Source organism: Punica granatum, chromosome 1 (assembly GCF_007655135.1).
Source record: "Punica granatum isolate Tunisia-2019 chromosome 1, ASM765513v2, whole genome shotgun sequence".
Taxonomy (NCBI): domain Eukaryota; kingdom Viridiplantae; phylum Streptophyta; class Magnoliopsida; order Myrtales; family Lythraceae; genus Punica; species Punica granatum.
Genome location: NC_045127.1, coordinates 30,028,723 through 30,045,076, shown reverse-complemented (window position 1 = coordinate 30,045,076; position 16,354 = coordinate 30,028,723). Strand labels below are relative to the sequence as shown.

Here is a 16,354-nt window from a genome sequence, read left to right as displayed (position 1 = left end):
TGGATAAATCACCGAGAGGATGCTGAGAGATGAAGAAATCGCCGCCCAACCACAACCTCAGAGGGAGCTTGCTCAGATTCGCGCCAATTTATTGAAACGCGATCAGGAGCTCGCTTGAGTGAACTCCGCCCTGGAGGGGATAGGAAGAAGGCTCATGGAGGCCCACACATATATCTTAGGATAGACACCTCTTCTAGGCCTAGCCTGGAGCCGGGGCTTTCCACCGCAACCGTCGCTCGAGCCACAAGTGCGGTGGAAGATTGACTTAGGATTTGATTTTTAGAAAAACACACTGTACTTTTTGAACTTTCCAAAAATCAATGCAAATGACAACATTAACTTTTGGAAACTCACGCATTGCATGCATCCCATCCATCTACTATTTTGTATCCCATCCATTTACTATTTTGTACAATAGCTAACACGTCCGCACGACAAGCTAGTTGTGTCTGCCTTTGCAGGTATACCAATTGCGATCTTTACCTCTCACGACAATACGCGCCGTGACCAGAGAACGAGTCCGTCCCGACCACCCACCCCGCACTACAAGTGAGTCGAGACCTCCTTCGCGGGTCGACCACCTGCGGTCTTCACCCTTCTTCCACGGCAAGGCGAGCCGTGGCCGAAGGGCCGACCCACCTTCTCAGGCGAAGCTAACTCTCCACTAACTCCGCACAACCAAGCACGTCACCGCATGACAGAGCACACGTCTCTTCGAGTAACCAAGTGCTTCCTTCAGCACAACTGAGCGCATCATTCCGCGTCGAGTGAGCACGCCCCCACCTTGCCCATGCACAAACCCTTGACGCACCCTGTGCATGTCCCTTGGTGTGCTCGCACGACGTCTGCCAGACCAATTCGCTCCACTACGCACTTACCTTCAAATTACGAACAGTTCTTGTTTCTTCATTACTTTTCCCCTTCCCATTGCAGGAAATTACCAACAAGAAAGTAGCTTGAACCCCAAACAACCGTGATCAAGACAATGAACACCTCTTGTCCAACTTCCGGGAATTTTGACACCAAGTCCAAAACTCTTCTTTCTCGAATGATCATTGGCGACAGCTCTGACAGATAGAGCATATCTCAAACCACCCAACGCGAGAATTACTTGCATGGCTGCACCTCCAACCAAAGGATGGTCCCAGCTCGCCCTCCACTATGGCTACCAACCGGCCACCGAGGCAATAAGCGCACCCTTCCCTAAGCTCCATTTTGCTTTCATTTAAATGCGTTCCCAAATAGGCTCCCGACATGAACGAACCCTTCAATGGGCATTAGGACAGTCTCGAAGGCGCCTTATTGGTTCTGTCGGACCTACTCGACCCACCTGTCCCCTTGGGATCCGGCTTCTCAAGCCTTCCCTAGGACGGCTGCTTCCGCCTACCCGCACCAGGGGAAAGTATACTCATGCGGCCCCTAGCCATGGTCTAGCCACTACAGTGTGGTGACGACTATGCTACCGAAAATAAATGTCCCCCACATGATGGATGAATGGATCTCTCATGGGTCTACTCTACATTTCTTACAGCATACTCCACCACACAATCACCTAATGCATCATCTTCTTTGTCATCTTTCACAGGGACACGCCGGTCATAGGCGAAGAACGATGCACGGGGAGGTGGATACTTCTAAACCGCGCGATCCAAAAGCGCGCATGCGGGCCCCGACGAGAGTCCTTATTCGGGTCCGTACAATGAGGACGGTCACGTGCTTGAGATAGAGGAGAGTTTGCACCGCCTCAAAAATCACCAACTCACCTTAGTTGAGCCAACCGAAGAGATCAACATAAGCACTGCAGAAGAACAGCGCACCCTAAGGATCGAGGCGAGCCTTAACCTTGCACAGAAGGCCCAAATGATCGATTTCCGAACGGAGTATCAGGAGGTCTTTGCTTGGTCATACGCCGACATGCCATGCTTAGACCCATCGATCGTAAAGCATTTCCTCCTGCTCGACACCGAGAAGTTCCCGCCCAAACGGCAACACCAACGGCGGCAACAAGCCGACATTCTCCTTCACACTAAGGAAGAAGTCGTCAAGCAGATAGATGCTGGATTCCTAGAGATGTGTAACTACTCTGAATGGATAGCGAACATAGTGCCAGTGGAAAAGAAGAACTGGAAAGTCATAGTCTGCATTGATTATTGAGACCTTAATAGGGCCAGTCCTAAGGATAACTTCTCGTTGCCCCATATTGACATCTTGGTTGACAACACTGCACGTCATACTCAATTCTCCCTCATGGACGACTTTTCTGAATACAACCAGATCCAAATGGCTGAGGAGGATAAGATTAAAATGACGTTCATTGCAATATGGGGCACATTCTACTACAAGGTCATGTCTTTCAACCTCAAAAACGTTCGGGCAACCTACCAGCGGGCAATGGTCATACTCTTTTATGACATGATGCATAAAGAGATAGAGGTCTACTTCGATGACATCATTCACAAGTCCAAGGAAGGAGAAGATAATCTGGTTAACCTCAAGCAACTATTCAACCGTCTCAAGAAGTACAAGCTCCGATTCAACCTGGCGAAATGCACCTTTGGTGTCAAGTCAGAGAAATTGTTAGGGTTTGTAGTCAGTGAAAAGGGCATTGAGGTCGACCCCGACAAAGTCAAGGCAATCATGGAACTGCCCCCTCCATCGACAGTGCGTGAAGTAAGAAGCTTCCTAGGACTGCTGAATTACATCGCGCGTTTCATTGCAAATTTGACAGACAAGTGCCAACTGCTCTTCCGCCTGCTTCGCAAAAATGCAGCAGTTGAGTGGGATGATGAGTGTCAGAAAGCCTTTGATACAGTCAAGGCATATTTAGTTCAGCCGCCGATGTTAGTTCAGCCTTCACCGGAACGTCCTCTCATTATGTACCTGACAGTACGCCGACAATCCATGGGATGCATGCTAGGGCAAAAGGACAATTCCACACATGCAGAGCGAGTAATTTATTATTTAAGCAAGAAGTTCACTGAAGGGGAGTCTAACTCCCCTGAAATAGAGAAAATGTGTTGCGCACTGGTGTGGGTCATGCAAAGGCTCCGGCAGTGCACTCTCTACCATACCATTTGCTTGCTGTCAAAGATGGATCCCCTGAAGTATTTGCTCGACAGTCCGTCCTCCATGAGGAACATAGCAAAATGGCGTTGTCAACTGACGGAGTACGACATCGAGTATGTGTCGCGTACATCAATGAAGGGCCAAGCAATAACAGACCATCTAGCAGAGTTCCCGATCGATGATGACACACCGATCAACTCTGACATTCCAAACGAAGGGATTCTACAAGTAGACGATGAGGAGTAGAGTCCTAGCTGGAAGACGTACTTTAACAACGCAGTCAATTCCACCGGGTCTAGTATCGGCGCGGCGCTGATATCCCCTGAATGACGTCATTTCCCTGTTGTAGTGAAGATTGATTTCCCCTGCATCAATAACATAGCCGAATACGAAGCGTGTATTCTTGGCTTGCAAGTAGCAGTCGACCTCAAGGTCAAGGAGCTAGAAGTGTTTGCTGATTCCATGCTCACAATCTTTCAGACGCTCAAGCAATGGAAGACGAAAGATCCAAAGCTGGTGTTGTATCACGAGTATCTCAAAGAGTTAACAGAGAACTTCGAGAATATCTCGTTTACATACACACCACGCATGAAGAACCAGTTTGCCGATGCACTCGCAACGCTCGCATCCATGGTGAGCATTACGAAGGAGAATCTCATCAAGCCCCTCAAATTTGATATTGTTAAGGGCCCTGCCCACTGTGACGTGATCGAGGTTGTCGATGGCAAGCCTTGGTATGCGGACATCATGCATTTGTTGCAAACTGGTCAATTCCCTGCATTCACTGATCGTCATGAGCGGAGAACTCTCCGACTCATTGCAGCACACTTTTTCCTAAGTGGTGAGAATCTCTACCGCCGTTCATTCGACGCCACACTACTCCGGTGTGTCGACAAAAGTGAGGCACAATGCCTCATGGAAGAAGTGCATGAAGGGAATTGCAGACCTCACATGAATGGGCTCATGCTTGCAAAGAAAATCATGCGATTAGGTTACTTCTGGTCTACTATGAAGACTGACTGTGTCAAGCATGTTAGGCACTGTCACTTGTGCCAAGTCTACACAAACCAGATCAGAGCATCGCCCAACGAGCTGCATCCAATAGCAGCTCCATGGCCCTTTTCAATGTGGTGCATGGACGTGATTGGTCCCATCAACCCCAAAACATCCAATGGACACCTATTCATATTGGTAGCTATCGATTACTTCACCAAGTGAATCGAAGCTTATCACTCTTGCATCGGTCACTGCAAAGGTCACGGCACGCTTCTTCAAACGCGTTATCATTGCGCAGTACAGGGTCCATGTGACTCTCATCATAGACAAGGCCAAGAACTTGAACAACAAACTCATCGACGAGCTATGTGCACAGTTCAAGATACAACACCACAATTCCTCTCCGTATCGTCCTCAAATGAACGGTGCAGTAGAGGCAGCAAACAAGAACATAAAGAAAATCGTCGAAAAAATGACAGTGAATTTCAAGGACTGGCACGAGATGCTTCCGTTCGCGCTCTTGGCATATCGAACATCCATCTGCTCGTCTACTGGGGAAACCTCGTACTCCTTGGTCTACGACATGGAAGCAGCTCTTCCAGTTGAATGGGCAAAACAGCACTACGAACAACTTAATCTCATTGATGAGAAGCGGCTACCAGCACTTTGCCACGGTCAATGCTATCAGCAGAGAATGGCCCGAGCATTTAACAAGAAAGTCCGTCTCCGTGAGTTCAGCCCTGGCGACCTCGTCTTACGGAAAGTCTTGCACATTGCCCCAGATTCCCGGGGCAAATTCGCATACAAATACGACGGATCTTTCATTGTCAAAGAAGTCTCCAATGAAGGAGCAATCATCCTTAACGATATGGACGGGAATGAAAATGCCCTTCCAGTCAATGTTGATGCCATCAAGAAGTACTATCCTTAACAGTTTTCCATCATTCCGCTGCTCTTTTGATGCACATGTACTTCATTATCTTTCCCTGCAAGTGCAGTTCTTTACACTTGCAATTCTGAAAATCTTGTACATTCTTCTCATATTCTTTCTCGTCTCATAACTTTCTTGAGAGAAAAAGAATGAATTTCCCGCTAGGTTGAAAACCTCTTTGAGGCGGCTTAGGCAAAAATTAGGGAATGAGGGGCACGGTTTAAAATCCTGCAATGGGGAACTGTGGCAAAAGGAGAGCATGAAACAAAATCCTCGCTAGGCTAAAGACCCGAAAAGGGCAGTCTAGCCAAAAGTTAGAGGAACCGAGAGGTGTGATCAGACCCAACAAGGCGGTCGTAGCAAAATGTGAACTCTAAATGAGGGAAACGTCAAATAAAATACCTCGCTAGGTCGTCACACGTCTTGCGACCTAGGCAAAAGTTAGGGGCCTTTGGTAGCTCGACCATGAAAGAACAGCTACACTCAGTGTGAAGCAACAACGAGTAATGGTTTGGTAGTTTTCGACGCAAGCAAACTCTCCTTGACTCTCCGGACACGAAACACCTTTTGACATGGGGTTGAATCGTTGTATTCTTGATCTGGAGGATCCCAAAGATCCCTCCCTTTACCTTCATGAAAATCCCACGGGTCATGCCCATTTTGCAAAAGTTTTTCTTTCAAGTCAGAGTCTTGTGGGACACGGCCATCCCTTCAAATGGTCACCAAATCCAAATCCACGAAACATTATTATTCAGACTTCTTTGCACATCTTCATTACGGCTGTATTGTAGGACTGACAACTATTGTTAGCTCTCATGGTTCTATATGCAGGTATGAGGATGTAAACCCTAAAAGGTGTCTTCCTCTGATGGATGCATGTCTGCCTTATGCCGAAAGCTACAATCTTAATCCGAGGAGAAATCTTCAGGATAGCATTCCATGCACTCAGTTACATCACAATCAGATGACAAACAACGAATCATTCTGTCACATCATTATTTGCAACACAGACAGGCTCAATGCTAAGCAAATCACAATGATTCCTTCCAAATTTTATGCACTTTTCATTAAATAATGCACTTTTCATTAAACATCGCACCTTTCATTAAACAATGCACCTTTCATTAAACATCACACTTTTCATTAAACAATGCAATTTTCATTAAGCAATACAATGCACTTTTCATTAAACAGGGCAGTTTTCATTAAGCAATGCAATGCACTTTCAATTAAACATCGCACTTTTTCATTAAGCAATGCACTTTTCATTAAACAAAGCACTTTTCATTAAACAAAGCACTTTTCATTATGCAATGCAATGCATCTTTTTTTAAGCAATGCAATCCGCCGAGCAATGCACCCCGTGCATTTTACAAATTCACCGGGAAAATGCCCGTGCATCATGCAATCCACAGGGCAATGCACCCGTGCATATTGCAACCCGTCGGGCAAGCGCCCATACACCATGCAATCCACAGGGCAATGCGCCCGTGCTTAGTGCAACCTGCCGAGCAAGCGCTCGTGCATCATGCAACTCACCGGGCAGGCGCCCGTGCCTCTTGCAAACGCACTATCAATTAGTCAATGCATTTTCATTAAGCATTTCAGTTTTCTGTTAAACACCGTACTTTCAATTAAACACCGCATTTTTTATTAAACAACGCATTTTTCTTTAAATAATGCATCGCACTTTCAATTAAACAATGCACCGCACTTTCAATTAAACAATGCACGGCACTTTTTCATTAAACACTGCATTTTCGATTAAACAACGCACTTTCAATTAAACAATGCATCGCACTTTCAATTAAACACCGCATTTTCGATTAAGCAATGCACTTTTATTTAAACAAGGCACCACACATTCAATTGAACAGAGCATCGCACTTTTCTTTAAACAATGCATCGCACTTTCAATTAAACATCGCATTTTCGATTAAACACACACACCTTTTCTTTAAGCAAAGCACTGCACTTTCATTAGGCATAGCACTTTCAATTAAACACCGCATTTCCAATTAAACAAGGCATTTTCGATCAACTGAGCACTTTTCTTTAAACACACACTCTTGGTCTCTGCAGAGCTTATTCATATCTCATTTTACTTCTTTTATATTTATGTTAGGTACAATATTTCCCATATATCCAAAGCAAGAGGAATACTAGATTGGTCATTGCGATCAAAATGGGGTGTTTCTGAAAGTCTTTGGCTGCATCCTCTACACGAGCACGCAGTCAAAGAGGGCAAGCTGTCAGCACCCTATTTTGGCTCACCGGTTCATACAATGCGCATCAAAAGCGATTCACGCCATGACTTGAGTATCAATACAGAAAAGGGCTCGACAGAGTAGCAAATTGCTATTCATCCCCAAGTAAACAGAGACAAGTAGATGATTCAAGCACATGACATAAGAACTTTTATAATCATCCAGCGACATACAGAGCAAACGGAGAGCTCAAACAACTTCCAAACTGGCACTTTTAGAATACATCGCTGACAGTGCTATTTTATACTGGTTCGCTCGACCATTAGAAGATAATCAATATTGGATCCCAAAAATCCCTCATGGTGCCAAACAGATTAAAAATTGTCCTCAAACACATTTTGTAGATCATCTGCTCTATACAGATTAATTTTCTGAATACAGACAACTTTTTAGTGGAAGTTAAAAAACGCTGGTTCATCTAAGAAAAGTTAATGCCCGAAGTCAAATACAGTCATACCCAACAATTCCACAAATCATAAGCATTACTTCAGATTGCTTCTCGGAAGTCATATAGACTCCTCGAATGACTCCTGAGAGGCAGAATAAGCACACCTTTCATCGGAAATGCATAACCGGAGACTGGTTTGACGAAACATCGGCAAACGAAGTTAGCCATGTATTGCCCCGAAAACCACAATGAACATACGCAATTGGGCAAATCAGACTAAATAATCCCTTTCAGTTTCCCGAATGACCTCAGAGCAGCAGAAAAGACCGTTTTCAATGGAAATTCATAACCGGAGGTCCTTTTGGCATAAACTTGACGTTAAATGATTAGCCAACACGGTGCTACTCATACCAAGGCTCAGTGTGAAATCCTCAGACGGAATTGCACAATCCATCTATCCTCAAAGAACAGAGATCGCAGTGATCTCCGGATCACCCAAGCAACTTAGAAAGCAATCTGAGAAATCCGGCTACAGACCCCTAGGACGTCTCCGGCTTCACATTTGAAATATCGGCTTAAGGGTCAATTATTCAGTCTGATTGACAATGCATGTCAAAATGACCAACACGGAATGCAGAATGAGATGCGCATTCAAAAACGGTTAACTTTGCGCCGATCGCCTGAAACGAGCAAAATTGGCTTCCGGGCTCAAAAATCGCACGTGTATTCTTTTTTAGGAAAAATGGGCAATCTTGGGCTCGTTTGAATCGTTTTTGTGCGCACATTGATAATTCGACGTTCGTTTGAGCCAAGAACCTCGAACACCCGATCAATCGAGACCCGAACTTTGTCCCAACTTTCCTTCATGACCCGTGGGACCCACGGGCTGCCCTAGGGTAGTCGTAACTCCCATTGCCGCCCCTCTACCTTGGCTTCTTCCTCCATGCAACTTGCCTTGTCTTCCATGGAAAATATCAAGCCTACAATTCACTTCAACGCTTCACCTTCATCAATGAATTTGGCTCTTCTTCATTAATGCATTTTGAAGAAGTCTTCATCCTCATCTTCGTTAAGGCCACCGAATTTTCTTAATCATGCCATTAATCAAGCTTTGTTTCACTTAATTGCTCTTGATCTTTTTCTATATATTGCTCAAATGTCATTAGCTTAATCACAAACCTTCAAGCATCATCTCTCAAGTTTTCTCACTCTTCAAATGCTCCCAAGAACTTGAAGAAACCGCAGCAAGCTTCAGCCAAAGTAAAACCAAGCAAAACCCTTAAGAACTTAAGTCAGAATCATGGTATTCACCATCCCAGCTTATATCCAAACTTGACCAAACTTCATATTCCACATGTTTTCGACCCCCTCAGTCCATTTCCGAAGTTGGATTTTAAGTTGAAAGTCTCTAAGCCATAGAACCAACCCACCACAGGACCAAACTGTTTTTGGTCCATTTCGGTCCAGATTTTCCAACCCGGGTTTCCTAGCTTTACGGGTCGGTTTAAGCTGCCACAAGCCATCAACCATCTCCCTACACAACCTAAGAGTGTTTAGGAGTTGAGAAATCCCAAGAAAACCCCGTCGATTTTAACCCAGCAAGAAGAAACAGCCCGACTGCCTAGTTGGGTTGGATTTTCTGGCTTACCTGTGATTTTCCTTGCAGATCGGGTCGACCTGAGACCCTTTTCTTTGAACGACCACAACGGTCACTTCCAGGGGTCCCTTGGCTAACGTGGGGCACCAACCTTGCTGCAAAATTCTATCGAGAGCCACCGTTGTGACGTCCCACCAGAAACTTGCCCAGTTGGGTCTGTCCCTGGGAGTGTTCTATTTTGCTTGATCTTTGCAGAGCTATATGGGTCAAACCGTGACTACTGGACCCAAACAACCACCACCACCACCTAGGGGGGTCCCTTGGCTATCCAGAACTGCCGTGAACCGGCCAGGACACCGGCTGAAACGACCTGAACCAGCCTACTCTTTCCCGGGTGCCCAGTCGGGTCGAGACAACACAGAGTCGGGTCTGTTGCTTCCATACGGGTCTATTCAAGCCAAAACAGCCCAAACTCGACCCACTAACGGTCCAACCCGACCTTTTACAGTCCCATCCCGCATCTCAGGACTAGGTATAACCAGTCCCGACTTAGAGGAGCTAGGACTTTCACATTTTTGTTGTGTTTATGGAGTTATAAGGTATTTTAAGCATGATTTACTTCCAAGATCACATTTTTTATGCATTTCCATATTATATCATGCATGTTTATCATCATATAACGTGTTAGCATGTCGGAAAATGTTTAAATGGAAGTTGAGGAAACCATCCCAACCTTAAAGGACCAAGAGGCTTCTTGAGTTAACCTCTTCGGAGGTAACCGAGGGTTTTTCTTGACCTTTTCAGGTCAAGAATGGATTCCTTGCCCCGATTTAAGTCGTTTCCTGAGTTTTTATGTTTTCCCGCATCCATGAAGTCGATATCATTTTATCAATTCCATAAATAACGTGTTTGTGCATATTTGTATGTTAAAAAACATTTTCCAAAATCATGACGATACCGGCTTTGTTAAATACATGTTATTTATCGTGTTTAACGTTTGAGCATGCGAGAAATAGTCAAAATCGAGTTAAAGAGACTGCTTGAAACCCGAAACGGGTCAAGGTGGCTATCCTTGAGAAGAAAGAGTCGAGAGTTCCTTGACCTCATTCGGGTCAAGAACGGTCTCTTTACCTCGATGAAATCCATTTCTCGGATTTCAATATCATCGCAAATTCCGCATTAAAATCTCTTTTAGAATGTTGTTTTCCAAACAAAATGTATGGATTCATGTATCGATGACTCTTTCGGGCCCCTTTTGGTATCGAGGGTATTTTGGTCATTTTGACCAAATTATCCTCGACCATCCTGGACCTGTCTTGATTGTGTCATGAATCGTTTTCATTAAATTAAACTTTTTCGGTATTAAGACTCCATTTGGTTTATCAATTCATGATCTGTCTAATTATTTATAGCCCGTACATTTACTGCATTCGGTAATAATTAAACATTTTATCATATATGGTTATATATTTTTGATAAATTCATATATGGTTATATATGTATATGCTAGAATCGGTCGGCCTACACAAGAAGATCACTATCTTGTGGTTCACTGCGATTTATTCCCATCAGCGGGATGATTTCCTTGATATATATATATATATAGAGAGAGAGAGAGAGAGAGAGAGGAGAGAATTGAGATTCAAATATATGAACCAAAGCAAGCAAAATTTCAATAAATATATATTGAGAAAAGCAAAATATAATGCTGACCCTCCAAAAGTAGAGAGAGCTTCATAAGTAGAGTAGAGCTACTTTACTTTACTAAGATAATGGATAACAACATATAAGACCCTAATATGACATGGTACGTACTCTGCTCAAAGTCTTGAACGTCAACAACCTTAATTAATATAAAATATTGAGATCCTTGTCTCCTAACTGGATAAAATATATGATGTCCAAAATAAAGGGGTCCAGAAAAGCTCATCATACTCTCTCTCCAATTGAGTACTGCTACCAATGCTGAAAATAGAAGGACACCCAATTTCAGTTAGCCAGTAATAATTAATTTGGATACCAGCATATTAAATAAATGTTCTGTTTAGAAATATTTGTGCAATTAATAAAGGGTTTTTGAACTCCTTTTTACTTTTTTATAGTTTTCTTTTAAACTTTTTAATAGTATTCTTGTCATTCTTTTCATATTAAGAGGTTTAATTAAAAAATATTGAAGGCTTATTAATCTGACAAAAAGCAGATCAAATCAAAGTTTGATTATATAAGGAAAGAAAAAAGCACAGGTATATTATCTCAGGCAAACCACATAGTTGAATGATGTTTTTTGTAGAACAGCCATTCCATAGACTGAGGACTCAAGATAAACCTTGTATAGCCACAGCTAAAATTTAGAGAGAGCATCTCTTACTAGGTCAAGAACACGATCAGGAAGAATACGAAGATTTGCCGATGGATTCTCTAGGAGCATAGCATCGGAAGCATTCTGTCCTGCTTGCAAAATTGTGCTCGTTGCATCCCGACCTGTCCAATCCCATACTTTCCTCATAAAAATCTTAGGGTGCGTTTGGATTCAGAGTTAAAGTAACTTTGATTTTTATTTTAATTTTGATTGTGGAAAATGACAAATGAGATGTAATTATAAATTTGACTTGAGAAATATGTATTTTTGTTGTGTAATGTCTTGAGTTAAAATTAAAGTTAAAATTTTTGACTTGAGAAATATGTATTTTTGTTGTGTAGTGTGTTGAGTTAAAGTTAAAGTTAAAGTTAAAATTTTTTGTTCCTGAATCTAAACAGGGCCTTAATTTCCGTAATAACTTTATTCACTGTCAAATGGCCAACCATAAGATTTTCATGACGTACTTTACCTTGACATGTTGATTCATAGGAATTATTGTGATTTAATTCAATCAACCACTTATAGATCATCCCTTCTTCAGCTTTAGTATCTCACCCTTTCCGGGGAGAAGATATTTGAGGAATGAAAGATTATACAGATTACCTGGTGCAAATCCAATCACCCGGTTTCCACCCTGACCGACTGCTACTGCCACTGCTACCGCCACCACCAAACCCGAAACCTCTCATACGAGACATGTCACTTCCATCAAATCTACCACCTATTGAATCATCCTTCATTGCACCACACTTGAAGCAGCTGGAGCGGCTTGCAAAGTTGTGGGCCCCGCAGTTGCCGATTGTGCAATACCAGTCGCCTGGTCTAACATCTGGGCCAGTGTTATATATCCCAAATGGCGAGCTGCCCCTTCCTCCGAAGCCTCCATAGTCACCTCTATCACCTGGTCTAGGTTCCCCACATCTTTGGCACGAGTCTCTTCTTTGGAAGTTCAAGTGGTAGCATGACCGACAGTTCCAGTCTCCAGGTCGGCTCATCTTTTCCTGTAACCCCAACCGGTACGTAAGAAAGATTAGACCGTTGAGAAAAATATATATGAAGACCATACATTTGATTGAAAAGTCATTAAATTGTGTGACAAGATAAAAATGACTTCGTATCATCCGTATAGGAATGATACGAAACTAGTTAACATAAGCGACCCATTGCTTGACAAATGGCAAACGACAAACTTATTATCAGTTAGCATTGTACTGCGTTGGCTGGATCAGGGATTTTAGAACCCAGTAAAAGCCAAACGCATGGTCAAGGTAACGGTGAGCTCGATCTCTGGTATATTTTGGAACCATAACAGTGCCCTCGTCAAACGATTTACCCTGAGAGAAGATAGCGAAAGAGGAAATGATGAGTGAACTCTTAGACTGTCACCTTTAGCTAGGAAGCAAGAAGAGAGAATGGAAAAATGCTGGGATATGAAGAAGCCACTGCGGGTAAAGACTCGAGTGTGATACCTTTGAGGGTTTGGAGATATTGTGTGTGTGTATATATATATATATATATGTATATGAATCAGGGCGAATTCAAGATTTTCGTTCGGGGCAAAAATATTACTTGATATAAATAGTACATAAATTTTTTTTTCGAAGGGGGTAAAGTGCAAATTTTACATAAAAAAGTCAAAGTTCATGGGGGCCAATTGCCCCCTAGTATTATATTGGCTCCGCCCCTGATATGAATAGCGGCATGCAATGCAAATGCGCCTCGAGAGTTATAGATTTTGTTGGCTATGCCTATGGGGATCTTTATTTATTTATTTATTTTAAAAAAATTATGAGGATTAGAGAGCAAAACTTTCTTTTTCATATTCCTTCGACTTTTTGGCTTGCCTCGTTGAACAAAGGAATCCGGGATTAACATATTCACTCAATCATTTTCTAAAGAAAAAGAAAGGTTGGAAAATTTAGTTTAATTTGCAAAATTAAGGGGGATTTCAAAGACAGCCAAAGAAAAAGGGAGAGGAGTTCGAGTTGGGTAAAGCTCTCTTTGATTATACATGGTCTTTAGAATTCTTTCTTTCTTTTTTCTTTTTTCTTTTTTTAAGCCGACTATTTTGAGTGCTTTCAATTCATGATTTATATTTTCTTTGAGTTCTATCGTCAGATATTGATCAAGTTCATTATCGCCTGGGTACTACCTGTAATATCTGTACTTCTCCTGTAACTTTATTTTTTTTGGGTTTAAACAGTGAACGTAATTATATTTTTAGGATTCGCGGGATTCACTACAGGCAATATTCGTTAATAGCACTTGAAAAATAGTTACAGCTAATGCATTATTTGTTGCTGATAAAAGCTTTTGGCGAACCCATGACCTCTCACAAACAAGACCAACGCCTTAACCATTGCACCAACGCTTCTTTACATGTCGAAAATTCTAATTTTATTAGAATGGATTTTGTTTCAAATTTTTACTCATTCCCAAAAAAAATTGAATAGAATTTCCTTGGAGATTTTGGTAAAAAAATAATTAGTTATTATTTTTTATTATTTTTCAATTATATTTTTAACGAAAAATAATTTATTAATTTTAAATAAACTTTTGACAGAATTTCCATCAATAATTTTTTGTTTGAGATCTCGAACCAAACAAAATTATATTATGCTGCATGCTAAAGTTTACTGCATTAGCAGCAATAATGTTGAAGTGTTGTTGATAATATTTACTATTTTAGCAGAAAAATATTTCATCGCTTCACTAATTTTTACTAAATCTTGTAGCAAAACATTCACCCAAAAAATCTAGTACCAAAATATTAAGTTGTTGCTAGTACTGACTATTTTAGCAGGAAAGTATTTTGTTAACACTAATGTTTAGTCAGAGTACAACATAATATTAGGTTGTTGCTTAATCATAGTTAATAAGGAAAATAACATCACACAGCACAAACTTTTTCAAGAAATCACACTACAGCACAGAAAAAATAATTTCACAAGACAACACAAAAATTTTTATTTTATCACCGTGTAGCACGTCGTTAATAGTCCGTCAAGTATTGGACGGAATTCTGATGGAGCAACCTTTTTAGGGGTACTTTCAAACAGAAGGGAACTTGAAGGACTAAATTACATTAAATAAAAAATATATATAATTATTTAAAAAAAAAACAAAGCGAAGTGGTGTCCGACAAGGTGGACGGGGTTCTCCGCTGGCCACCCCTGATTGAGGTCACCGGCCAGCGCAAACCAGGCCGGCAACCCCAATAGAGGTGCGAGTGGCTGGGGTTGGAGCCCCTACCCCCAAATTTGGGGGACCCGGCAGCTGGCATCCCCTAAATTGGAGGGGACGGGGACTCCTCCCTTGACCACCGACTCCTCGATTGGGGTCGCCGGCCTTGTCTAAGTAGGTCGGCGACCCTGCTCGGGGCTGGATAGCCAGTGGGGGGAGCCCTCTATCCCAGCCAGCCTTTTTCCCCTTTTTTTATTTTTTGATTTTTGATTTTAAATTTATTTAATGTAATTTAATCCTTCAAATTTCATTTTGTGCGAAAGTATCCTTAAAAAGATTACCACGTTGGAATTCCGTCCAATTCTTGATGGAATACCAACGATGTGCTATATGGTGATAAAAAAATTTCTATGTTATCTTGTGAAATGATTTTGTTTTAAGTGTGATTTTCAGAAAAATTTTGTGCTATGTGGTGTTATTTTTCCTAGTTAATACTTTTAGCCGCAAAACAAATGTCCATTTTCGATTACAAGGGACAGCTGCGGGCAAAATGTCCTTTCTCGTAATAAAATAGACACACAAGATTTCTTATAACTATCCAATTACTGATTCATTCACCTTTCCAAACTAATTAAATGCCGATTTCATTCATCTTCCAATAAAAGATCCAATAATGGCAAAAGTACTGTTAGTTTAGGACATATGCTTAAACATGAGGACAGTGTTTTTAAAGAAGGAGAATGAAATATTTACATATACCTCATGTGAAAATGTACCTAGAATTAGAACATTGGGACCCATAGTGTTGGCCTATACTTATCTCAAATACAAATAAGGGTATAATTAAGGAGAGGTCTTGTCCACTTTCTGCCACATATGAGAACATATTTGAAAAATCTTTTTCTTTTCTTTCTTGAATATTCTGTTTTGTACTTAGAGCTCAATTTTTCTTTTCAAAAATTGAAGTCAAAAGTGTCTCCCAAGCTATTAGAAGCCAAATTTCATTCCCACCCTTTTTCTCTTTTTTGGTTTTCAGTTAATTGAAGCTGATTGATAAAGCAGTGTCATGAGCATATTGACTATTATGCTTCCTCAACAATTCATTCTATTCACCTATGCAGAGATTGGAAATTTTGAATATTGATCAAACTATGTCTTTTCATTCTTTTCTTTGTTTTTTTTCTCCTTTCAAAATGAACAGAAGAAATAAACTATGAGGATGCGATCCAAAAGAATATTGAGCCCTTGGTGAAATTTACCTGTAGTGTAAAAATTTTAAATCCATTAAAAGCACTTTGTGTTTAGTACATACCAAACTGACACCAAATGATATCACTGCTAATATTATATAAATATATATATATATATATATATACACGCACATAGAGAGAGAAAGAGCAGATGACAATATATATATATATACACAACACTACACTCAGGATATTTAGTCAAACTTCCAACAGTCTTATTTTATAAAAGAGGTCAATCCCATCAAACACAAAATACACTTAAATAGCACAAATGCTCGGAGGATGAAAGGTCGTTCATGCTCATTTACCTCTTTTTG

General features: G+C 41.4%; 1 protein-coding gene across 4 annotated transcripts; it reads right to left on the bottom strand.

The window, feature by feature from the left end:
• Positions 1 to 10,906: 10,906 nt before the first annotated feature.
• On the bottom strand, positions 10,907 to 13,132 carry LOC116192258 (TATA-binding protein-associated factor 2N-like). 4 transcript variants are annotated; one of them, XM_031520746.1, is made up of 4 exons: positions 12,991 to 13,132; positions 12,208 to 12,605; positions 11,614 to 11,726; positions 10,907 to 11,210 (listed from the first exon to the last, which is right to left on the bottom strand). In XM_031520746.1, the coding sequence occupies exons 2-3, from the start codon at positions 12,597 to 12,599 to the stop codon at positions 11,630 to 11,632; spliced, it is 489 nt and encodes a 162-aa protein (XP_031376606.1). In that variant the 5' UTR covers positions 12,600 to 12,605; positions 12,991 to 13,132; the 3' UTR covers positions 10,907 to 11,210; positions 11,614 to 11,629. The 4 variants fall into 4 exon arrangements, with proteins under 4 accessions (XP_031376606.1, XP_031376607.1, XP_031376608.1 ...); XM_031520747.1 differs by having other exon boundaries at positions 12,938 to 13,087; XM_031520748.1 differs by lacking the exon at positions 12,991 to 13,132 and adding an exon at positions 12,817 to 12,928.
• Positions 13,133 to 16,354: the final 3,222 nt, after the last annotated feature.